The 26,250-nt window shown below is 40.1% G+C and overlaps 1 protein-coding gene across 3 annotated transcripts in view; it reads right to left on the bottom strand.

Annotated features, from left to right (window-relative positions):
- Positions 1 to 344: 344 nt before the first annotated feature.
- AFF3 (ALF transcription elongation factor 3) overlaps positions 345 to 26,250 on the bottom strand; it is a 310,637-nt gene continuing 284,731 nt past the window's right edge. For all 3 annotated transcript variants that reach the window (XM_079299766.1, XM_079299765.1, XM_079299764.1), the window contains 7 exons: positions 16,809 to 16,872; positions 14,044 to 14,180; positions 11,904 to 11,975; positions 9,453 to 9,546; positions 5,523 to 5,572; positions 5,178 to 5,392; positions 345 to 3,867 (listed from right to left, as the gene is read on the bottom strand). In XM_079299766.1, coding sequence (XP_079155892.1) covers positions 3,746 to 3,867; positions 5,178 to 5,392; positions 5,523 to 5,572; positions 9,453 to 9,546; positions 11,904 to 11,975; positions 14,044 to 14,180; positions 16,809 to 16,872 — 754 coding nt within the window. In that variant the 3' untranslated portion in view covers positions 345 to 3,745. The remainder of the gene's footprint in view (positions 3,868 to 5,177; positions 5,393 to 5,522; positions 5,573 to 9,452; positions 9,547 to 11,903; positions 11,976 to 14,043; positions 14,181 to 16,808; positions 16,873 to 26,250) is intronic.

Consider the following 26,250-nt stretch of genomic DNA (forward strand, 5'->3'; position numbering starts at 1 on the left):
GTGCATTTCATATAAATTAATTAACTATAGAAATTATTTGACAACAGCTACTGCACTTCTGAGGTGATATGGCTGCTCAGTGATGAGTACTTGATGATCAATGGTAGGCACTAGTAATATCCTTCATGCTGAGTGACTTTTATTATTATTTAGATTTACAGTATATACATATGTGTTTGTATCTACACTTGGGGCTTGATCCTCTTAACCTCTTTACCTAAGGTCTTCTGTGCACTATAATCTCTTCCTTTGGAGCTCTGTGGAGCTCTCTTATTTGGACAAAAGAAATCAGCAAACAAGGGGTCTGGGTATCCTGCCCCTGCCATGAAGGACTATATTGGCTTTTGACCACACTTCAACCTCTGCATATGCTTTTTTCTTACCTGATACTCATGCCACCATGCCATACTATAAAGGATTAAGGCCAAGGGCTCTGTATGATCTTGCTGTCTGTGAGGATCCTATGGGCCATTCTGGGTTTGTCAAGTCCATCTTGCAATATACAGTTCCTTTGAATCCATTCCATTGCTGTATCAACTCTTACTGATTCAGAAGCCTCTGTTTGTAAGCAAGCCTCTTCCTCTAGGCATAATCCTTCTGGATTTGTACAGAATGACTTCTTACTTTTTCAAACTTGAACCTGAATATTGCTATAGCTAAAGAAGCCTGCATGTTCCTGGACTTTCACAGCAGATTAAAATAAGTCAAGTGTCTTTCATGGAACTACAAAGAGGGACAATCTCATCTGGTCCCATCCAAAACACACAGAGCATCTTTGACTCACAGTGTGATATGCCTAAGACTATTCAGGTTGTTAAAGTGGTGCATAAGCTTAACTGCACCAGACCTAAAGTCACATGCACTTTTGCAGACCAGGCCCTAAGAAGATGAAATTAAGCATTTGTTGTCACCATGCCACATTCAGTCATCCAATCAGCAGCAACCCTATACAGCAAAAAGCCTTCACAAAAGAGTATTCTAAATAACCTCATTAAAGTAGTATAGCTGCAAGAAACCCTATGGAGAGAAGGCCAAACCTTCTAATCCACTCATCCTGTTGCACCACCAAAAATTAAGGCTCAGTGTGCTCATCAGACAACACAGATGATGTCAGCACAAAAACTAAAAACCAGTAAGATTTCCATGGAAGCAATAAGTATTTTAGCTGAAATAATATAAGAGCAATGTACAGGAAAGGACAATCATCTACAGAGTTGCTTAGTATTTGGAAATGTTACAATAGGACAGAATTAATTCTTGCATTTCTTTGAAGTTTCTTGACATATTATATCCATACAAAGAGTTCATCATGATTAAGAAAAATATCCCAATCTTAGTAAAATAAACATGCTTCAAAGTTCCATATTTGAAACTCAAATGCCACATGTGCAATAAAACTAAACTTCATTTAAGGCAAGAAATATATGTTACTTCTAAAATTTCTCAACATTAAGTATCAGAAAGGGCTCCCAAACCCCCAAACTTATCTGAAGATAAACATCATAGGCACGGTTAAAGAAAACAGAAGCTAATCTAGCTGGAGTTTCACTTTCCTGATCTGAGGAGAAATCCCGCAGTACCTGCGGATGGCATTGGAGCAGCTGACAGAATCCATTGCTACTAGTCTAGCAAATCCTGACAGACTTCCACAGCTGAGGACCAGGCAAGTGATCAACAGAAAGGCACCAATCAAGTTCTCCATGATACTTGTGACAAAACAAATTGTGTTCCTTCTGGGGTGGGTGACAGCCAGGGCTAAGGGTGACGGCAGGACTCAGAGGTCACCTATTTTGTCATTTAAAGGCAAGTACATGTTCTCTCCTAAAGCCAGCCACATTGTAACACTCAAGTCCTTGCTAAGAGGTGACCACAGGGATTCTCTTGTGGGGGGGAAGTATCTGAGCACCGATGGGCACACAACTATTGGCCCAGGATGGCTTGGGGCTGAGCAGTTCCTTGGTGGCTGCTTCAGAGAACACAGTGAATGCTCTGAGTCCGAGCAATAGCTGGAGTTATGGTGAGCAGCCTCGGCAGAAAAACACAGCTTTGTGGGGCTCAGTGTGCTCATAAGCCCACTCCTTACCACGGGGTACATGGAGTCTGTGCTACTAAAGACATTTGACTGAGAAATTGTGCCGTATTGTTTGGTATCTTTTCTTCAAAATGCAGCTCTTCAAAAACGGGGGATGGAAAAAAAAAAGGCAGCAAGGACCAATTAATCAACCATTTGTATGAGTGGCTACTTCTACTTGTATCTTCTATTGAAAGTGTATTTTGTGTACTCACATTTTCTTAATATGTAAGCAAATTAGATTAGAAAATAACAGTAAAAGGGTTCAACTAATGCCTCAGACAAGAACAGTTCATTGAAAGTCACTAGAGCTGTTGATTTTTGAGTAAAGGCAGCAAATCTGATTGCAAAAAAAAAATATTTCTAATATAGAAAAAAAACCCCTAAATATGTGAAAACCACTGAAAGTGAACAAAAATGTACTGAGTGCAAGCACAGTTGATATGAACTGGCCTTGACCTCATCTGACCCAAATTAAACTCCAATTATTGTGGGATTAATTCTTCTGGCATGAAAAACACAGCCTGTCAACAGGAACTGAAAACATCCCATAAATCAAGAAGCGTTAAAGCCTAGTTAAGGATTATGCATGAAGAGTGAGAGGATTATGATAGGAAACAGTTCTTAGCCTGATGAGCAGCAAACTCAGCTTCCCAGATAAAGGAAATTGCATGTAATGCTCCCATACAGCCTGGAAGAAAATGTTGCAAGCTTCTGCTAGATGTAAAAGATATGAAAGTCAAAATCTGTGGGATGAAGCCTTCCCATGCAAAGCCAACAACTGTTATAAATATCTGCCTCTCTGTGTGTGCAGCCAAAATGAACGCATTTTCCTTCCTAAGTGGATTGCTGTTTGCCATATTTTTCCCTATCTATTTACTGTCAGTAACAGAATGCAGTTTCCCACCATCTCTTTTAAGTTCTTGCTATCAGCATATCTGTTTTGAGGCCTTCCTTTCGCTTGATACTGCAAGTTGCACTGTTGGTAAGAAGCCGAACGAGACATAAAGTTATTTAAAAAAACAGGAGATAAAGAAATGCATGCAATTTGTTGAAACTTATTGCACATGAAGGAATGCTGTCTTTCTCCAACTTAATGTGGACTACACAACTCCTCTCTGTGCTCCAGTGGAGAAGAAACAGGGAGATGGCACATCAATATGGAAACTTCTGTGACGTGTCCATGCTCGCAGTAAAAATTCTCCACATCTATGATTTGCCCTCATTCCAGTTCAGGAAAGCCCTTGTGTATGTGCTTCAGCTCTGCTGAAGTCATCAGGATTTCTGGATAAGCTTAAAGTTAAGAGCTTTCCTGAATAGGGATCTGTGCTTATTGCACTTGGTTCAATCAACCCATAAGATTTTGGTTTCTGAGTTTTTCAGTACAAGAATAGAAAGGGTATGTTTGTGCATTAAGATCAGTTCTTTATAGTATTTCTAGTGTATGAAAATGTTTGGAGAGTGATACAGAACAATTCATTCTGAAGAGACACTACTGTATATTGTACCTCTGCACAAATGCATGTCTGCACTCAGAAGAATTTTGCTCAATATTGAAGAAATATTCACCTTTGTTTGGATCAATGCTGTAGCTGACAATTTCTGTAGCACAGTGTCCAGAATAACTGAATTATCCATGAAAGGGATACTGTCCATGTGAATGGCACACAGTCATTATGACAAGTGAGCGCTATTCCGCACCCAGTGAAGTCCTTGTTGAGTGTATTGAACCAAATGCTCCATACTGCTGTGCAAGGTGATAGGTCCCATCAATGCGTCCAAATCATTAAAAAAATCTGAAGGGAGAAAAAAAGATTCAGCATCAGAAGGGTGAATCTTTACTTGCCACTTTTCACCCTTTAACAGATTTTATTCTCTTGCAAATTGAGTCAGGCTGAACGTTCCATGGGAATGAAAGTTTAGTGCTGCTGAGATTAATTTTAAAACCCCGTGGTTCATGATGTTACAGGCTGATGCACAACAATTTTCTTTTTAAAGAACAAAGCAGTGAGTTCTTCAGCTTTGCTTTTCATTAATTTCCATTAAAGCAAACAGACTTGGGCAAGATTTATTCTGAGATTGAGGACAAGTAGATAAAAAAGTCCACACACAAGTGTCCAATGACACATTTGTGATATACTAGATATTTAAGCTACAATGACAGAGAAATGGAGGCCTGTACGACATGGCCAACCCAGCCTAAAGAATAATTTGGCTAACTAGCCAGTCAGGATTTAGAATCACAGAATGGTTTGGGTTGGAAGGGATCTTAAAGATCAGCCAGTTCCAGCCTCTGTGCATTGGATAGGGACAATTCAGTTGTCTACCCAGAGGCATGTAGTGCCCATCTGAGATGCTCTCAAGAGATACTTGCAGCCTGGACTGGCAGATCTCACACAGGATGTGCAGGAGAGTTCTGGAGTGGCAATTTAGGTAAGGATACCTCAGTGAATTGTATCCCTGTTTCACTTTCAGAGTGGACCAAACAGTTGTTTGTATTGAACAAAGCTCCATCAACTGCAATGGGAGATAAGCCCCCCAACTCGTATCTACATACCTTTATTTAGGTAATCTTGTTTTGACTGATATCTTGCCCATGTCCCTGCCTTAAATACACAAATTAGCCTGAAACCAAGGAATACTTCACCATCAATTTAGATGCTGAAGCATTTGCTCATGGAAACCAGTTCACCTGAGAGAAATTTGCTGCAGGCACCTTGTTCCAATCTGTGTCTGCTATGGATAGGGGAGGGCTAGGGGCTGCTCATTCCTTCTTCAGAAAGGAGGTGTGCTTCTGTTTTTTGACATGGTCTGGCTAAACACATCCCATGCATCTCCATGACTTTGGGGGCAGGAAGCTTACCTCCCAAAAACCCTCCTCTCTAGAATGCACAGATGGCAGTAAGTGCTACTCACAGCCAAGTCTGTGACCTGTCTGTCACAAGTCCTGGCTTAACTCTTCTGAGCAAGACAGCTATCAAAAGTGTCTTTTTGGGCTGTTTTGGAATAGACTAGGAGCAGACAGGTTTCATATCAAAATAGTTATTTTCCTGATCCAAATCATGTGACAGTCTTCTAGAAAAGCCTGTTGCCTTGCCTGGCTCACCTCTGTTTTCCTTGGCCAGGTTGTCAGCCATCTCCCAGTAGTCATAGCTGTGCAGGATGCTGTTGGTGATGCTGACGTGGTTGGCAGCCATCTGATGAATGCGCTGCGGGATGCTGATGATAGGAGATGGGGAAGGAGCCCCCGTGCTCCCCTGGGATCCTACAGAACTGACTGGAGAAGGGCTAGGGGACATAGGTGATGGAGTTCCCGTGCTCCTAGAAACCAGTGTTAATACAGTTATTTAAAAGGTGTTGGGATTAAAACCACAAGACTATCAGAACACACCACAGATAAAAATATATGGCTTCTAACTGTCAATCTGATATAAGTTTCTGTGCAACTTACTTTCCACTGGCACCCCAAGGAGATGGGTTTTGGGCAGCTTTTGAGGAATTCTGGAAAAGGAAAAATAATTCACAATCCATATGATTTATATAAGACTACAGATTGAAAACATTAAAGTGCAGAAATGTAAATAAAGTGATACAATTGCATCTCAGGATGCAATAAACCCAGTCAGACTAGTTTGATGTTATAATGAAGCAGTGCTGCAGAACAGACTTGAAACATAGTCTTTTAAACACCCTGGCATAGGGGCTGATTAGAAAAACATTAGGTGAAATAGAAACTTTTCACATAAATCCTGGGAATTCAGAAAAAAAAAAGTGCTGCAGGACTCTTTGCAAAGTTTAGGCTGGAACTTCTTGTGATGAAGAAAATCAGAAAGATTTCCTCCCACTCTCCTGCCCCCAATGACAAATGTCATTCCCCTAGGACCTGCAAGACGGTGCAAATCTGCTCAGCTTGTCATCCACAGGGATATGAATCTGAGAATCTGCAGCTCAGCTGGGTGTTTTAACCACTAGGCTCAAAAATCTTGCTCATGATTGCTCCTTGTAGAGCTGTTCCCCTTGGTCCAAACATGGCAGCATTCACAAGGTCAGAGAGACTGCACATGTAAATTGGTGGTTTTCACAGCTGAAGGATTCCCCAGAGAACCCCAGAAGGGGCCATATGATCATTTAGTGTGGTCTCTTGTATACCTGGAGTCATTAAGACTCTCTGGTATACTGTGCTTAGACTAAAGAATTTCATTGCTTGAGGAGAGACTAACTTGTACAAACACTGTATTTACAGAGCAGGAGAAATTCAGGTGTCAGCAGTAATGGAGACAGGATAGCTAAAATTATTTAAGTAGTTAAAACTCCAAGAGCTGGAGGGAATTCAGTCACTGGTTCCTGACCATTTGACCTGTGGAAAGACTCCACCCCTCTCCTAAGTCACTGATTTAGTCCTAGGCCTGTGAGAAAAAAGTCTAAGAAACCAAGCTTTTCTAGTCCATCCCATCCAGTCTCACATTCAGCAATGTCTGATTCTTCAGAGGGGAGTAACTTCCTTGTGCTCTCCTCTGAAGCTGAACCTGCAGGTAATTGTGTGCTGGAGAACAGCTCTCTCTTCTTGACATCCATGTGAGACCAAAGTCCTGCAGCTTGAGATCTGTTTATGGGTACTGTTTTAAATGCAAGGCTGCAGGGGTTGTAAACTGCAGGAGTTATAAGCAGTACCAGCAGTATGAAACCTCTTGGTCTCTTATGGCTTAGGAAGGAAAATGGTAATCAAAGGGCTTCAGATGTTCATGGATTTCAAGGCCAGGAGTAATCCTGCAGTGCACACAATCTGCAATGTCTGTTTCCTACCAATCGTGGCTCTTCTAAAAGAAGATAAATTGCTCTTGAAATTTATCTTATTTTTTTCCTTCTAAAAAGGACAGGTAGCTATATAGAAATACTTAGACACTGTTTATCCTCCTTGTTCTTCTGTGTTCTGTTCTATGTTTAGCAGCCCCACAATTAGAAATACAAATGCTGTTTCAGTTTCAACATTGAATCTTCCTAACTTCAGTGCTAGCTTTTGGATTTTGTTGGTCCAAAGCCAACAAAACCAGATGTAATCTGCAAATTATCAGCTCTGTTTCTATGTACACAATGATCTCTAACTCATTCAGCACTAAACTGGACACATCTCCTAAGCCTCTCTTTGAAAAAGTTTGTTTTCTCAGTTTTAATATGTCATATGACTCTTACATTTCCACATCTTTTATGTTCACCTCAGCACTGGCTGTATTTTAGCAGTGATTGTACCAGTGCTGTGTGTACCCTGTCATTCTTCCTGCATTTTGACACTGAGTCCTCTGTGTCCCAGGTACATGAGATGAAAAATAAGCTTTGGAGTGTCCCACAAGGGGTTCTTCCATAAGAAGTTGTTTTTTCCTTCCTTTCCCCCCCCCCCTTTTGACAGGAAAAGCTAAAGTGTGAAAAGATAAAAAAGGAAAATTTCTCATTTACCATCTTACACAGAACCAACCCGAGAATCCTCAGCATTTGATCCTGCTACAGAATAGATGCTTTCCACCCCTTTCTTTTCTGATCTCTCTCAGAACTACTTGTCTTCATCTTTCTAGTGTAATGGAAACTGAGTACCTGTTGTTTACTTACAGAGCTGTAAGCAGGAAAATTTGAAAATTGGAGTCAAGGACACTTCCACTGTAAATGCAACCAACCTCTGCCTTACTGTACTTCTCACACACCTATTTTTATCATGTTTTAGAGATATTGCTTCAGCTTCCTCTCACCTCAAAAAAGGTGGGGATAAGGATTCTATAGAGTATAATGTTGTAAGGGACCATCTCTTATCCCACTTTCCCTACTGCAACCCATTCTCCTGATTTCTTTATGCTCTCATATGTGCCTGGCCCCGGAATATCTGTGCATTCTTTTTAATTCTCTGCTGCATTTTTTTTTTTTAAATAATGGAAATAAAACAACTAAAAGAGATTTAAATAATATTTTTTCTTTTCTAAAAGGAAAGTTTGTCTAATTTTCCCTGCAAATGTGTGACAAGGTTCAAAATCTTTCTCTGATTGATAATATATGAGGAAGTTCTTAATGCAGTCAGCATTTTATGTCAGTTGGTTTTGAAAGCTTTTAGATACCAATATAAAAGGAGTGGAGAATTGGCTTGTTTTCCAGTGAAAATTCTAGCAAATGGATGTATTTTCCATTTTTGCTTTTAAAGGTGAGAATACTTTCTAATGTGAAGCTATGCTATCATTATGTCAGCAGGAGCTCTGCAAAAAACCAAACTCTTCTTGGCTACAATAGAGTGTAAGTCCATTCTGTGTTTGCTGTGAAACAGTCTCTGTCTGCTATCAGGAGACATTTTACATGTCTGAGAGCTGTTCTTAATACAACTATTCTCTGATCTGGTCAAGAAAAATAAAGTACTGCAATAGGCATATATTTCTTTCCCCTGAAATCAAGTAATTGTTAGAGAAACATAACATGTTGAATTATATACTGCTAAATTTTTGAAGCAATTACATCGACTTCAATTTCCATTTGACAATAACAGATCTGTCAATTCCCTTCTCTGTCTTCGTGTGTTCAGAATTTGGTCATAAGCATTCATGCTTGTATTTGAATTTTTTTATTAACAAAATGTCAAAGGATGGATGTTTTTCATTTCAAGGTTCTTCTGTCCACAAAAAAAACCCAACAAATGAGCCCTGTGTCCAAAGACAAATGTCTGTTCAGGTCCCGTGAACATATTAAAATACTTTGAGAGGCTTCCAGTCTTCCTCAAAATAAACAGTGCTTGGATTTGTCAGAAGTGAAAAACCGAAGCAGTAGCAGGTGAAGCAAAGCAGGAAGGGAAAGCCAAGAGTGCCATGTCAAGTATGTGGCAGGTGTCTGCCTGCCCTCAGTGCTTCTGTACAACTCCTGCTGAACTCAGTGTGGGCTGTTGGACAGTTCTCTGGGTAGGATGTCCCACTGCACTGTCCTACCTACTGATGCTGCTGAGTGGTAGGCCTGCATCTGAGGACTGACCTAGATCAAAGCCTTCAACTCATGGTAAGTGTAATCCCAAAAGGGGAATCTTACAGAAAAATCTGCAAAACCTATTCACAACAGAGCTGGATAGCACCAGACAACTGACCAAGAATAATCTGAAAATACCTGTTTGTTAGTACAACACATTTATTATCCTTTGATAATATCCTTTATGATTGAAGAGTCACAGTGTGTATTTTTAAAAGAGGGACCCTTGTGAAGATAACTGAACCAACTAGAGCTCAGATGTTGCCATAGGAGCCTATGATAAAACACCACTGACTTCACAGGCGAAAAAGTAATCCCAGGACAGCTACTGCTCTAGTAAGATGCTGTATCTCCTGTAAAGATACATTGATCTAAAAACATGCTATAAATAATGCACCTTGAAATACTCAATAAGTGCTTTTGAATACTTGACTGCGTGGTCTCTCTTGAGTCGGAACATCCTCCAGTACAGAAGGGCCAGGCAGCGGTAACTGGAATGTAAGGAAGAGCAGAAAGTAAAGGGTTACTCCTGAACAGAAATTCCACTGAATATCTTAAATCCTCAAACTAATACAGAGTGGAAGGCTGACAGCACCTTGCTTACAATTTTTATCACCATTTGTTGGCAGTACTTCACACCTTGCCATAGATTCATGAGCAGAGCTAGGTAATACAGCCAGGGCAGGTCATGCTGACAAATGCTACCAGTGAGGTACTAAACAAAATATACTCAGAAGGGTCTGAGCTCCCAGGCTTTCATTCTGGCTTGAAGCCTGCACACTTGACCAAAAGCCTCTCCCTTGAAAAGAGACATCCTGGAACTCAGCACATGCATATTTTTTTTGTATTTATTCTTGCAAATGCATAAACAGCTTTTTGAGATATCTTATCTTAGGACATTATTGCAATAGCCTGGAGCCTATATAGTGAACTTGAGTTATAGTGGGTACATTTTGTATACACTCAGTGATCTCTTCCAGCAGCTAGAGATGGCTGGGATAAAGGGAAACCTTGGATCTGGCACAGATTTCAGTGGACAAACTTCTCTGTAGGAAACCAAAACAGAGATTGTGTTGGAGCCTGGAGGTTACTCGCAGACACTTGCTCTGGTCCCCAGAGGAAACCAGCAGTGGGCTGAAAATGTGCTGTACTGTTACTGCCTGTCTCTGTGCTCCTCCTTAGTTTGCAGTGCCACACACCTTTAAAGCTATATAATTAAATTAGAGTAATGGCTATTGACTACAGTTATGTACCACAACAGTAAGTATTCAGGACACATACACTTGTCTTTGCTAGTGGCTTTAGGTGTACCAGTCTCTTTTCTGAATTGAGACTCACCACCACCTCTTCCCAGCAAAGTTTTTGGATTGAAAAAGTGTGAAAACTGGGGCAACTGTGAAAGTGCCCCCCAGCAACGCTGCTTTCAAAGCAAAAACCCTGTATGTTGTGCTTTTCCTTTGCAGCAGAGGCCTTGTTTGTAAAAGCAATATTTAGATTTGGAGCCAACGCGGAGCACCAGGATGTGCCTGGAGTTTGGAAGTGCAGAGCGCTCCCCACCTCCCCGCGGCCAGGAGCAAACAGTGCGTGCAGAAGGCCAGCGGCAGGCAGTGCCGAGCCGGGCGGTGAAATGCCGGGCGCGGCCGCTGGAGGACAGTGTCTCCCCGGGAGAAGCGGCCGGGAGCGGGCGCTGGCAGCGCGCCCGCCGGGCGCCGGGAGCAGCCGCGGGATGCGGCGGCCGCGCAGCCGCCACCATCGCTCTCCCTCTGTCACCTTCACAGGTACAGCGCGTATGCAAATGGTGTCAGCTCATCTGCTGGCTGGCAGACGGTGAGTTAAGATTGCCATTCATCGCCCAGAGAAGGCTCCGTCTGCTTTCCCTCGCGCTGACCTTTCTCTCCTGCTGGAACAGATGCAGCGGCTCCCTGAATTTGGATGTGCTTCCGCACGCACCCAAGCGCTCCGGCAGCTCTCAGCAAGCCTTTGTAATATGGCTTTATATGTCCTTTTTTAACCGTTCTTTCGTCATTTTCCCACCTAAGCGTTTTTAAAGCAATTGCCATTAATGCATTCTGTGGGCCTCCCGATGGCACGGAAAACCAGTGACAGAGAAAGGGCATTAAAAAAAAAAAAAAGCATCTCTGAATATTTTGTTCCTTTTTATACAAATGATTAATTAGGACTACTTCTTTATGGAGGCTAAAGATGCATTTAATTTGGATTTTTAACAGATGGTTAATAGATGTTAAGAACACACTTGCTGATTGTAAATGTCCACTTACTGAGACTCAGTAACCATGTAATAGGTATTTTATATATTAACTACAAAATATTAAATTAAAAATTGATTTTAATAACATTCTAGTATTTTACTAGCAATCAGAAACCATCCTATAGAATCTAAGGTGCTAACATATCTATTTAGAAATCTCAATTTAATAGATAATCCAAGAGGCTTAATTATCTCCATCACCATATTGCCCTTCATATAATAGAAATATAATTTATGATTATTGAGCCTAAAATGTCAGCCACAAAAGAACTTACCGAGCTGTTGGTACAAAAGTACATAACTCATAAAAACAACAAACCATCAGGCATTTAAAAATTAATTACACTGACGTTCCATAGCCAACCTGTCACAGTCAATAAATAAGTATGAATTGCTTATTTACAGAGACAGAATGCAGACTTGGTTCAGTGATACAAGGGCCAGACCTTCCCAGAGAACAAAGTATTCTCTTAATTTCAATAGAGAACATAATTCTATCTGGCTGCATCCAACATCTGATTTTCAAGAACTGTCTCACTGCAGAAAATAAGTCTTTTGAGGAAAGCTTGATCTACTAACCATAATGCTGCCAGCTGTTTGTCTTCTGGCGTGGCGTTGGGGCCTGAGTGGGTTTTTAGTCTCACTGCATACCTTAAGCAAGAAGAAAAAAGCCTATGTGAGTTAACTGAAATAGCTTTATATTATTGATCAGAGAGCTATGCTGAGCAATGTCGTTTGATCTGCCCCTTTATACATATTTGTTCAAGTTACCAGACATACACGTGTTTTTCCTGGTTGTGTTTCAGAGGTGTTTTGCCATTAGCATCCCTGCACTCTCTAAACAGCCATGAACTCCCTGGATCATCCGTCAGTCCAGAGGGGAGCCTAGCTGGCGAGGTGACACTGTCCTACCAAAATAACCTCTGCTGCTGCAGAGACCCAGTTACAGAGTTCATGCAGGAAGGGGTTTGGAGTGTTTGAAGGCACACAGCCTGCCTGGAAGCTGGTGCTGACCTCACCCTGCCAGCTCTGAGCGTGTCTACCCAGATTTGCGCCTCCGAGCACAGCACGGCAGAGGGGGAACATGTGGCTCAGAGCTATTTTTGCTCACATGACATTACATTCAAACTCTATAAATATTAAAGATCCACAGAGGTAGCACTGGTGTTTCAAGACAGTATGTGCTATGCAATCACAAATTGATTTCTGGAAACTCAGCTTTCAGCTGAATACCTGAACAACAGACAAGGTTAGAACAACACACAGCACTTCTGGGCTCACTTCCAGAAAAATACCTGTTCCCCATAATTAGCTGCTTGAGATTTTTTCTTACCTTTACTTTCAAACTCTGATATCTGTGCAAAGACTCAGAATGAACATTTTATTTCTACAGGCATATCTAGCAAACCACTTATTTTGCTGAGTTGCAGTGAGATCAACAGCAATTCACATTACAACACGGCCACAGCTATACACACTATTGAAAGCTATGGATCTGCAAGCAAAATTCATTTCCAGAGTTGGGACCATATATTTACTACAATGAGAAAAGACAGAGCAAACAACGAAAGAGCTTTTTGCCTTTGGGAACAAAAAAAAAAAAAAAAAAAAAAAGAAGGGAGGAATTACAGAGATAAAAAAAAAAAAAGGAAAAAATTGCAGAGATGGAATGTATTATTCTTTTACAGAAAAAAAAAAATATTTAATTTTGTTCAATAATTTTCCAGTTAGTAAGCTGCCTCAATCCACTGAAATGCATAAAAAGACAGCCCTAAGTGGAATAAAATGCCAGTGGAATTATTAACATGCAAGAAAAATCTTCATTCTATATCAACACGAAATCCAAAAGACTGCTTTTGTTTTAGGAGCTCTGATTTATTATGAATATGATTAAAAATGAAAATGTGTTACTTTCTATGAGCTTAATCCTGACAACTGCCTGGTTGATTGTCCTGAGGAATGATGCCATGGTCACTGTCAGTGCAGATTTCTCCACTAATGTGTCTGGGGTCGCTCTCTAGCAGAGTCCCTCAGCTGCTGCAATGATTTTGACCTTTGTTTTCTCTACCAATGACACTGCCAATAATGTTAATTTTAATACCAACTATAATGGAGAAAGGACTTAAGAGACACACTTTCTGCAGAGGGACTGTGGATGGCACTGAATTCCAGACTGCCATGTTTGAGGAGCTGTGAAGGTGACTAAAGGTGGGGTAGCTCTGCGGTGAGCTGTGCTCCTGACTCCACTGGCTACATTAGGAGCACACACATCAAATGGACTTTGTCCATTTTTCTATCACTGTTCACATCTTCTTTCAGGTAATCTTTAAAACAGCAATCTTAAATGTTGCAATATCTTTCAAGTTACCACTCCATGAGAATGTTTTGTTTTAATGGATTACTGGTTTCCTTCACTGAGTAGCTCAGAACTTACATCATGAAACTCTTGAAGTAATTCGCAACTCAAGTAATAGGAAAACCTTAGGGATTTTTTGTTTCTGTTTTTGTTTGTTTCTTTCAATTTTTTTTCATTCTTCACAGTTTCTTGACCTAATTTCCAAATAAGTCACAGATAATACATACACATATACATATTACTAACCAGGCCCTTGTAAAGAGTTCACTGCTACCCTTTTACTGCATGTACAAAAATAGGTGATAATGCAGATGAGCATGTTTGCACAGAGTAATCCCTGGGGTGATCTCCTTCCTCTCCTACCTGATGAGTTCAACTGTTTCTGAATACATGGTATAAGGGGATTTAGATTCCATTGGGCCTTGTTCCATTGCATTTCCACACTCAATAAATGATAGTGCTGCTTCTGCATAATTCAGTGCCTTTCCAAACTTCTCCACCTAGAGAGAAAAATAAGGACACAGAGATGTAGTGTAATCATCAAGATGTCGTTACATTTGATGGGATTTTCTCAACAAATATTGTAAACTTGACACAAGTTGATATATCTTCAGGTTCACAATTTTTCCTGTGAAAAAGCTAATACCTGCCAAACCCTGTTCATCAGTGAAAACCGTAAGATACAGAAAATAGAGCTAGAAAAGGCTCTGAGATATTATTTGTTCCACACTCTTGTACCCGAAGAAGGGTCAGTTCTGCCTAGGACATTCCCAACAGTGTTTGTCAAAGCTCTTCCAGTGCTGGAAATTACACAAACTCATGCTGCCTTTTGTTCCAGCTTTCATCTTTCATTAAAAAGGGTTTCACACATCTTTGCAAGTGTAGTTTTTTATCACTCAACAGAGAATGGTAATGAATATTGTGAACTAGGAGAAGAGAATTAAATACTTTGACTACTAACTCTTATACAAAGCCTCATCTCTGTTCCCCTGTCTTCTTTATCCCTACCATGTTCAGCATTGTTCTCCTCTTGTCAGGAATTTGCTTTCTATATCCATCCCCTCTTTCAGGACCTACTCTGCTCCCTCAGCATCTTTGCCATTCTCCTTCCTTGCCCCGATTTTTCTCCTATTTTTGGTACCTCGACTTCATGTGTGCATTTGTGCACTTACATGCATATACAGTGTATATGCAAATATGCATCTAATGTTCATATGTGTATACTGACATGCCACTTATCTGCCCTCAGAATTTCATTTTTGATGTGAAGAGAGAGATGAATCATACTAATACCTCTCTGTCCTGACTACTCTCTCCTTCAGTCAGAACTCCTGCGGTACATAAAGCCCATTAATGGACTGGATGCATTTGGTGGAAATCTGATGCACACAGTGAAAGGTTAATGGACCTTATTCTTTTCCAAGGGATAAAGATTTTAAATAGTAGCTTTGGAATGGCACAGTAGCTTCAATCTATTTTAGGTTCTTATATGACTCCCACTGCGATCATACCACAGAACTTCACAAACTTTTTATTATATTTCTCCCCCTGATGCTCTAGTGCAGGTGGAAGTGCTATTATCCCAATTTCACAGATGGGGGACTGAGGAGCAGAGAGACTTAGAGTAATTTTCAAGCTGCTCACTCTAAGTGCCTGTGTCAGGTAGTGCAGTGCCAAAGTAGGAGGTGTCGAGCCCTGCAAGGTGATTCAAAGTGCCTGGAGGCACTTTGGCAATATGGCATTTTCTGCAGGATGCCTACACAGCCAGGGACAGAGAGAAAGCATCTGCAAAGGGCTATTCACATGGTGTAAGCAAGGTGCTGGTCCACTGTGTAGGGAAGCTGAATGTGGAGGATATTTCAACCAACTGATTCTGATAGAAAGCTATTTAAACTGTGCCTAGGTGACTTTCATGCAGCAAACTTGTGGCACAGCAGAGAATAATGCTTTCAACTCCTCTTTCTGAGAGTCAACCATAAAAACATTCTCTCCAGGCTAAGAATTTCCTTTGCATATTAAGTGATCCTTTCCATTCTGTTTAAAGCAACACACTAAAATGCACCATTTGTACTTCTCCACAATATTTTCTGATTTTAAGACTCACTTTAGAGTAATATGGAACTGAATAAACCATAGAAATTTGTGCTAATAAACTCAGGTAGAGTGTAAAACTCTGTGTTAGTGTTCTAAATTAAGGACCTGCTTCTGCTTTCTTGGCCTTTCCACATTCTGCACAGCTAAGAAAAAAGGAGGTGAAGAAACAGAGGCTCTGAGACACCTTTCTTCTTTCCTGATGGTATGATGGCAAAGTGTCTGTCTGACAGAGCAAGGCAGGAATGCAGCTACCCACACCTGCAATGCAGCCATGCTAATGCAGGGTCCCACTCCACATATTGCCATCCCAAAGACCTCATGTTGTGCTGGCATATCTGTGGTGCTGGACACACACAGCCTTGGAGAGAACTGAGGGACAGCTAAGCAGAGCTCTGCTGCAGCACTGCACACTTTGTTGCATCCATTTGTTTGGAAAGACAAGCATTTCTTTACTGCTCTGTATCACCTTAGATTCTCCTATTTCTTACTGGCTACATTTTTAGACAGGTCAAATCCAGGGTTAAGAATCTGTTTGTTGCAGCAATACTTTGTGCTAGGTGTTCTTCCAGGATTACAAAGATTCCCTGGGTGCTTCTGATTATGTTGGGAAACATCTGCCATGAAGCCAGGATTCTTTTGGCATGGAAAAGCCAAAGCTCTTTAAAAAAAGAGTACAAATACCTCAGCTACCTGACCAAATTTGGAGATGCAATTATAGGACCTAGCCAGCTAGTTAAACTGAGAAGATAGGTATGTGGATCCTTTACACAGCCTCCATTACTATAGTTACTAATTAAAGCAAAGGGATAAATGGAAAGTTTTATTTATCCAGGCCTTTATCTCAGTAAGTCATTATTTGTTAAGTCATAGTTTATTGGGCTATGAACATTTGATTATATAAACATTTCTTAATTTAACAAGCCTAGCCATCCTTATAATAGATTTTATAATTACCCCAGCAATACTGCACTGATGAAGAAACTGCATTACAAAAATTATTTGAAGTAATGTAACTGGAAAGAAAATGTTCTCACCATTGCATCTGCTTTATGCTTCTTCCGTTTAGCTTCCTGCATAAAGTAATCTGCATTGCGTGGTCTACCAGGGGAAAATAAGAAGACATTTTATTATTTTCTGAAGTGCAGAATATTTTAAGGTTATTTTTCCCTTATTTTAAACTTGATTTGCAAACATTTTTTATGAAGAAAATACACTTATCGTGTAACCATGCATCTTCTATTTTCAAATTGCTGCCTGTGGAGACAATAGCATTTATGGCTGTTCTCATTCTTTAGAAGTCAGTGATTCAAGTAAAGAAAGGCTAATAAAATGCATTTTTATGGATTATATAAACTGCTTCCCAAATTAGTGCAGTTCTGATCTGCAAAATATACACGTGTTAAGCAAAACAAGATATTCTGTCTTCTCCTCTCCCTGGTGCTTGCTTACTTCTTTTTCTATTCCTCTATGTACATTGTTATTTGCCTTGGCTTCTCCCTCCTCTCAAAACAAGTGTGTGTTTAATCTCTCCACTTTGAAAACACACATTGAACCTGCTTGCCTCCACAGCTACATCTTGCTCTTGTCCCTCTTATCTGTAAGCATGCTGAGTGCTGTTTACTTTTGCTTCCTGGAGTTCATCTCTGACTCAGTGCTGGGCCACCTGCTGCAATTCCACTGGCACTCCTCATGCCAATTTCTCCATTGATTTCTTCTCAAATACATCTGGGAGATTCCATCCCTTACTTAACCTACCTGACCTGACTGCAGGGCACAAATTCAACTTTTGTTTCTGTCCTGAAATTCACAAGTGTGTTTGTAATCAGATTTATCCATTCTCATTCCAACTGGAAACTGATGTCTCCTTGTCACTGTGTCAGTGAGTTCCTCATGGATAAAGCTAATTTCTTCATCTCCTCCCACAAGCTCCCTCTATGGCACCTTTATAAGTCACTGTGGAGAACAGCCATTTGCCATGTCATTTCAGACCATAATCTTGCATCTTCAGTCATTGCCTCTCATAAAATTCTTCACATTTCCTGACCCTGCAGATTCTTCCTGTCTCATCTACGTGGGAGGTGACCTTCTTTCTCTACTCAGCTAAAATGTGTCCTGGTTCTTCTCACCTTATACTGTGGTTACTACATCCTTGTCTCTCTCAGAGAGGGAAGTTTTGACTTGCAAAACAGTTTTCTTGGTGTTGGTTAGAGTGTCATTCCTTTGTCCTCATCTCAAGAATATGATTTATTCCTGCATATTTTGAATATGAATTCTGATGTTTTTACTAATAATGCTTTTAAGAGCTTGGCATTGTAATGATATGTTATTATTGCTACTCAGAAATCTGTTGTATGTTAACTCCAATAGACACTTACTCAATTCCCTCCCATGGGATGGGGGAGAGAATCAGGAGAGTAAAAGCTCAGAAGAGCTAAAACAAGAAAATTTGCACAATTAGATAGACAGACTAACAGATAAAGTGAAGTTGAACAAGGAATTCATCCATTGCTTCCCATGGGCAAGTGGGTGTTTAGCCATTGCATGGAAAACAAGGTTTCAGTGTGATTAACAGTGACTTGGGCAGACAAATGCCATCACTCCAAATATTCACCCCTTCTTCCTTCTCTCAACTTTATATGCTGAGCATGACACCACACAGTGTGGTCAGCAAGGGACAGCTGTCCCAGCTGTGCTGCCCCCCAATTCCTTGTGCAACTCCAGCCTCTCTTCTGGAGGTGTGAGGTGAGAGGCAGAACAGGCCTTGAGACTACCACAGCCCAAAAAATTCATATTCATATTAATATTTTTAAATTGAAATTGGGATTTCTGAGCACATGTATGCAACAACATGTTTTGTGTCAGTCAGAGAAGATGCAGATCTAAAAACTGAAGTGGGATGGATGAATCAAACATCCATGCTGACAGCAGTAAGAACATGCTCAGCTCCATAAGTGAGGGAAGTGGGAGCATGGGGGAACCTCATGACAGAAGAGGGCAGCCATACAGCCAAGAATATAATGCTATTTGAACAATGGATTTATTCAGACTGTTTCTTTCTACTTATTTGCACACAGTTTTAAAGACATTTAACTGCATCCTTATTTTAATTAGAAGAAAAGCTAAATATAACTGGATAGAAATTAAATTCAAAGTATGGCTAATTTAGAATGATTTCTCTCCTAAAAACTATGTTGATATGAAAAGCAGCTCATTTGTTCCAACTTTCTTTAAAATATTATTCTCCCACAGAGTGAAATTTCACCCCAGCTTACTCTACCTGTTAGGTCAGAAAGGAGACTAGACAGGTTTGTGTCCCAATATCTCATAACCTACTGCCAATGCAAATACTTCCTATGCCCCAGAAGACATTCTTAATAAGAAGAACCATGTGAAACTGGTCTTGGTCAATTACAAAATATAATACATTGAAATAGTGTTAGCTTGATCCAGAAAAATAGCAATATTTTCAGAAACACTGAAAGAATTATTTAAAAAATATTAAATTCTGTCTCTCTCTGTCTTGTGCAATGACCTATGGAAGATGATTTACTATGAAGACCCAAAAAGCAAAGCCAAGTAGAACAAATCAACAAACCAAGTCTCATCTCTCTGAAATGCTGAAAGTGATGAACTTTTACATGAGCCTGTCAAACTCAGGTTGTTAAAATACATCCTCTCCAACATTCCCTCCTATATATCACACAGCACTATATGTCTAATTTTCTTGTCTGAAGCATGGTAGGAGGCTGTAAAAACAAAGTGAGATAACACGATGTAATTATGGTCGACTTATTTATACATTAATTGTAAAATGGTTTTCAACTTGCAGCAGGATTTATTCTCCTGAGTTATGATTAGTAATGAAGGTATTAGCAGGAGACATGAACATTCCTGAACCAAGAAGACTTCATTGAGGGCCCTGCTACAGGATGGTTAAGCACAACACAGAAACTGAAGTCATTGGTTTGTACTAAGATGCTTCCAAAATCTAATATAAAAAAAAGAAGCTATTAAAATGCCATTTTCAAGCAAAGCATAAATATATTCTCCATGTGAATGTTTAGGTATTTCCATAGGAAAAATACAAGATTGATTTAAAAATCAGGGCATGCCTAACAGAAATTAAGATGCATTGGGAAAAAATGGATAGGGTATCATTTTTATTAGCTTCTTAAACAGAACTTGTTCAGTAATTTTAATAAACATGCCAAGTCAAATTCTGATGTCTTTATGCCACCTATGAAATACTATTCTTCAATTTATTGCTACATGTTAATGACCTTTCTATTCAGATAACTAATGTGCATGTTAGGTGAAAATGGGAAGGTGAAATGTCCAATAGATTCAATGTATGCTTTTGTATCATTTTCATAACAAAAAGGGGTGCTTAAACTTAATTATTTACTGGAGTTTTTTATGAGAGTTGAAGGTTTCAGTTCAGTTTTGTTCAGGTTCCCACTGCACATGAACATAATCTGTCTTTTTAAATTCAGTATTCTAGTTTAAATTATTATGTAGTGAAGTAAAAAAATAAGAGAAACACCCTCTTTTATGGGCTCCTTGAAGATAAGAGGTTGCCTGAGCTCATGCACATATGCAGACACATGAGAGAACTGATGCATAAATTAATTATTCTGGATAGCTCTTTTGAATACTGCACATTTTTTATCCATGAAGTTTGTTAATCATATTCTCATTTTACAGACTCTGAGGGTAGAATGACTGAGAACCCATCTCTGCTAAAAACCTGAAGGTCCATTCAAACCTCCTCTGCAACTTGACCTATTTAGTTACTATTTAATAACTACAGAACCATAGACCTATAAAAACTTTAGACCTATTTAGTTTAGTTATTTAATCTCAGAGTGGAGACTTTACAGGTAATCTCACTGGATGCTAATTTCAGATCCTGTATGTTATTGATGAGAGGCATCTTGAGGAGAAGCAAATGTGTTTTCCCACTGATGAGATTCAAAAAGGTCTGTGGCTAAAACCCTTTTCAGGTCTTTGGTCTCAGCTTTGCAATCCCCCTGCAGATCACAGCCTTGCTATAGCCTGAGAAATGAGAGAACAGAAAAAAAAATGTTGATTTGATCTCCCTGCAGATCACATCCTTGCCACAGCCAGAGAATCAAAAGAATAAAAAAAAATTCTAGGTATTAGGCTACTGGTTGAACTGGAGTGCCTGTGAATAGCAGAAGCAGCACTGGAGACTCTTTATGTTTACTAGTCATTAATGTAAACTGAAGTCACAAGGAAACTTATTCAGTGATTTCTGGTTTTCAGACAATTGGGTCAGATTCTTCTCTTAAATTAGTTACAACTGTTTGAATCTTCTGGCATCATCACTTTCACTCCAGATTTTCAAACAGAATTCAGACCTCTTGTTAAAAAAAAAAATTAAAAAGAAGTCTGACTTCAAACTAACAAGTAGAAACAAATGTTTTATCTCTATTAAACTGCACAAGAACATCTTTTGTTTCTGAATATCTGATTGTTGGTACTTTTAGAAATATAGTTCTCTTCAACAAAGCCAAAAAGGAGTTCTAATACACTGTTCCACTGCATCTCATATATCTCTCTGAATGGCAAGAGAAAGAGCGTAAAGCATTAGAGCCAACTAAGTCAGGCCGCTGGTGAATTCTCCCTGGGATCAAGTGTCATTATGTGAAACTGGCTGCTCTCGAGGAGATTTACCCTACTCTGTTGATCGGGGAAAGCAATCAAGTACTGCTGGAACGATTTCAACACATTCTCAGTCAACACTAGGCAGTCACCTAGGCACTGCAACAGAACCCAGCCTTTTACAGAACAACCCCCCCACGGCTAGATCTGATAGTACAAACAAGGCCAGGCTTCCTTTTCAGCGGCGGCATTCAAACCATTTATGACTTTGACAAGGGCAGCCTCAGTAGCACGGCTGTGGCTGAATCCAGGATGAAATTTATCAAACAATCCGCTACTGTCCAGAATTTCTCTCCCTCGCCTTGGCAGCGCTTTCCCTGGGAGCTTGTCGAAAAGCAGCGGGAAGGACAGCATTTCCATGGCTTGTTATGTTGCGCGGGATCCCAGCGTGAGGTGGGATGGCTGCGGGCATTGTAATTACTCCTGTGCCAGAAGCAGCCTTTCAGAATTTCCAGGCTGTTGAGCTCCTAAGAATGGTGTTGCCACTACCCAGGTGAATGCCTGTGTGTTTCACTCATCCTATTTAGCTCCATGCCATTACAGTGCATCTCTGCCACCTTTGTTTTATGCTGCCTCCTCTGAATTTAATTTACTCCAGTTTAGCGGGTAATTGCAAAAATGTAAACTCATGCAATAAAAAAAGAGAAGAGAATCAAACAAAGTGAATCAATAAAAGCCTTACTTTGTACAGCAATTTATCAGCATCTACTGCAAAATAATCTCCTTGGAACTCAGAGCAACCACTGGTATTTACAGAGTATGGTGTAGCTAAGACTCCAATATACAATTTTAATCATGCTGCATTCAAAACCACATTTTTCACCTAATTTTTATATTTTATATGAACTAAATAGTAAACCATAGCATTTTCTGCTTCATTTACATAATATACCACTTGTACATTATTTCGTACTGTTGTATGGTGCTTTATGAGGGTACATTAAAAAAACCTAATAAAAGTTCAATTAAACATCATAAATGTAGCCAAGTGCATATTTTAATACCCTTCAGAGATAATACTGCTGAAGTGTTGTAAAAAAACAAGCTAGTGCTCCCTCAGTGTACAACAACTGCATGTAGTAAAAGCAACTTAAATCATAATTCTAAATATAGGACCAGTTTCACAACTTCAGTAATCTAAAACCTAAAGAAATTAATGTGTTGGAAAGGAGGAGAATAGCAAAATGAGCAACTTTAAAATATGAGAGCTAGAGGCAAATCAGAAGTAATTGGTTAGCCAGGGTGAACTCATGACCAGTTTTGAAGCTGGGCCAGTATGTCCTGAACCTTCAGTCCAGGAGGAGAAGAAAATCCTGTAAGAGCAGGAAAACCACATAATGTGAAAGGCAGGTGTACACAGCCTATTTGCTGTGTCATCACAGGATGTGTCAGGGGCTTGTCTGACATGCTGAGTTGTAGATAAGGGTGTTCATCTTTGGAGTGAATGATAGAGCTCAGCAGGTGTTACTGTATGAAATAGTGCTCTCCCCTAATGGATCACAGCCTCCTGCCCATTCCACCACTTCAAATAAATGCTGTTTTGTGGGACATGGCACTGCTGTGTCTGAGGCATGGCACACATAGTGGCACACAGGCTGGGGGAGAGCCTGTGGCACTGCCAAAGTGGGTACCCAGCTCTACTGAAGTCATATCCTCACTCTGGCAGATCCAGCAGGCCTGGAAGTTCAGCAGAGGAGCATGCAAGTGGAGAAGGCCAGGAGATACATATTGAGCCATTTAAATGATAGTACTATAGGTATTTCAGAAAGATAGGAACAAAGGATCTGATTGGAGTTGGGCCAAATGTGATAAAAATTTACCTAATCACACAACTATACAACTACTATCTTGTTGAGTTTAGTATAACAAGGTCAACAGCTTAGACAAGATTAATAGATGAATAGTATAGATACTTAAGAGAGGGTGGTGCAAAAAATAGCAGACAAAATTAAAGCCTGGCCTCTAATGTAAATGAAATGGAGAAGTATAAAAATAAGAGGGACTTCTATTTTGGCAAAAATGCAAAATCCCCCATACTAACCATGTCAGTGTAATGAAACACAGAAGAACATGAGAAAGAATCAAAATCTATTACAAATTCCTGTGTACCAGGACTCAGATTCATGACTTAGAGATATTCATGTGAAATCAGTATCTAGACTAAAACACACAAGGACAAAGTGTACAAGTGAAGAGAGGAATGAAACAAGTATTCACAACAGGGACTCGAGTTCCTGTTTTAAAAGCAGAGGCAGAAAACACTGTGTGCTTGCAGATGAAGTACAGTTTTGCTCTTTCCATATATGTTACATAGATGTTCTGAATGAAGCTCATGTCAGCCTTTATAAATCAGTCGCACAGAGACCAGGGGATCACAGCAGTCCAGATCTATTTTGTTTTAAAATGCCACAGAATTGAACTCCCCTTGAATTTTCAAGAAGCATCTGAAAAGCAAAGGCAGAAAGCCCCTTTCTGGGAGAGGGTCTACCTGGCAGCCAGCTCTGATGTTTCCAGCTCTGATAAGGGAGAAGGCAAGGTGTGGGTGAAACTGTTGGGAGAGAGTATGTGTGAAGCCTGAGTCAGTGAATGGTGTACTTATGCTGAAAGAAGCAAGTGATCCTGAAACAAAGAACCTATCCAGGGATCCTGTCTTGTGGAGCCTAAGACACTTCAGTAATCACAGGATTTGAAAGAAATCATAACCAGACACTAAAGATCAGGAAGACATCTGATAGCGATTTTGGGAATTGATGTTCCTCATGTGAATTAAATTATCAGAGCCCCTCTCCAGCTCCATGACTTGTTTGTTCTCAAAGTGAACAGGGTATTCCCAGGCTAAAAATATGTTTGAATGGTCTACCTGGGATTCTCTAAAGAGATTATTTGCCAGTGTGGTTTGTCATCACTGAAAGATGAAAATATCCTTTATATGTTGAAGGAACGATCAGGAGAATTCGAGTACATCCTTGAGGAATCACAGCCTTTGCACCCTAGGGCAATTGCAGTGACCCTTCTCATCTAAAAGGGAAACTTCTGGGTAAGTATGTTGTTAAAAATGGACTTGAAGCACATTCTTCAAATGTATGTAACGTTATTTTCCACTGCCGCAAGGGCAACAAAGCTGTCTTGGGAATTAAGCCTCAGATAGAGGCATTAGACTATCTTTTCCACATCCCATCTGTGAATCCTGGCATTGAGGGCAATGAAAACCCACACCATTCTGTGATCCAGCACAAGCAGACAAACCCCCAGTCACAGAGCAATGAACTTGCAGATATTAGTAGAGAAACAAAACCCAAGGAAAACAAGCCCTGTCAAGAACCAGAGATGTGGCAGAACAGCAAAAACAAAAGGGAGTTAGATGAGACTTCCTCACATTAGTGTGAGACCTAGACTACTCAAAGAGCTGCAGGTTTGGAGGATTCTCATTACTCACTGCAGGCATCTGCTCATGGCTCACCATGCAGAGGTGAGGAAAGACTGGGAGAGAGTGTTCTCTCCCATCTGTAAAATTCAGTTCTCTTCTGGAACCTGGGAAAGTGTTTGCTGAACCTGATTAGAAGACCCTTGTCTTGCTTATTGTTATATTTACTGTGAACTGAAGATATTTTCTAGTCAATCTACAGAGTAAGAAAAAGATACATTAAAATTAGTTGGTACAAACAAATTGTCTTTCCTAAGTGGCAAAATATTATTCAGGGACTATTTCAGACCTGAGTCCATCAATAGAACCAGTCATTCCTTGGCTATGCATGTGCAAGTGAAATAAGGAAGGCAAGAATACCAGATTTATCATTTGATTATCCATGCAGTGTAATTGCTAATATTCTCCCTGGCATAGTTTTGAGCTCAGTCTGAGACAATGCCTGGGCACAGTTTGGGGACAGCACAAGACAGGGACTATTCTCAGGAGACAGTGAATGCTCTTTGTTTTGGGGAGTAAAGACATGAGTTTAATCATATAAACATAAGCCTGCTTAACCACTTGCTTACAGGAGCAGAGGAGGGGCATGGATGTAGCTAAGTTCAAAAGAGGTCCAAATCTCTGGCTTTCCTTTGATGACAGGGAATAGTGGCTAAAAATTCTATACCCTGTGAAAACCTCCTGCTAGAGCTGATGAAGCATCTGTTTCCCACCAAAGCAAGCCCTCATAAAGGGTTCCTTTAAAGGTCTTGCAGAGAGAAGGCAGCTAAATTATCTAACCATGGGAGGCAGTGTCTGACATGTCTAATGTTATTTTCTCATGGTCAGCTTACATGTGGGAAATTCAGTGCCATGAGAAAGAAGGTAAGAAGAGGAAGACTGAGAGAAAATCCCCAAAAATCTTGAAATCCCCTAAAGCCAAGAAACTGGGAGCAGTCCACAGTAAGAATATGAATTTGTGAGGAACTCAGTGTCGTAGATGTTGGTCTAACTAGTTATTTTCTGTATTGCTGATGAAAAGAAAGAGGAGCCACTCTCTATTCCTGAACTGTGCTCCTCAGGACATACTCAACTCTACTAAAGTACCTGTAAATACTCCAGGAATCCTTGAGGCATTTTGAACAATTCAAGTAAGATCACTTCCAGAAGTATGAGTCACAACCTAAGAGCACCTTTTCCTTTGCACTCTGAGGAGAAAAGGAAGAGAAGACTAAAAATGAGACACTTGGGGTTCAAGTCAAAACAAGGAGATGCGCTGGGAAGTTATTTTCATAAGCTCTATGTGTAACACCTTTACAGGTGAATATTTTATGGGTTTGGCAAACAAACACGGGAATTCTATCTCACTGTGGAATATGTCCCTTGGA

This window comes from Erithacus rubecula (genome assembly GCF_903797595.1).
Source record: "Erithacus rubecula genome assembly, chromosome: 1".
In the NCBI taxonomy this organism is placed as follows: domain Eukaryota; kingdom Metazoa; phylum Chordata; class Aves; order Passeriformes; family Muscicapidae; genus Erithacus; species Erithacus rubecula.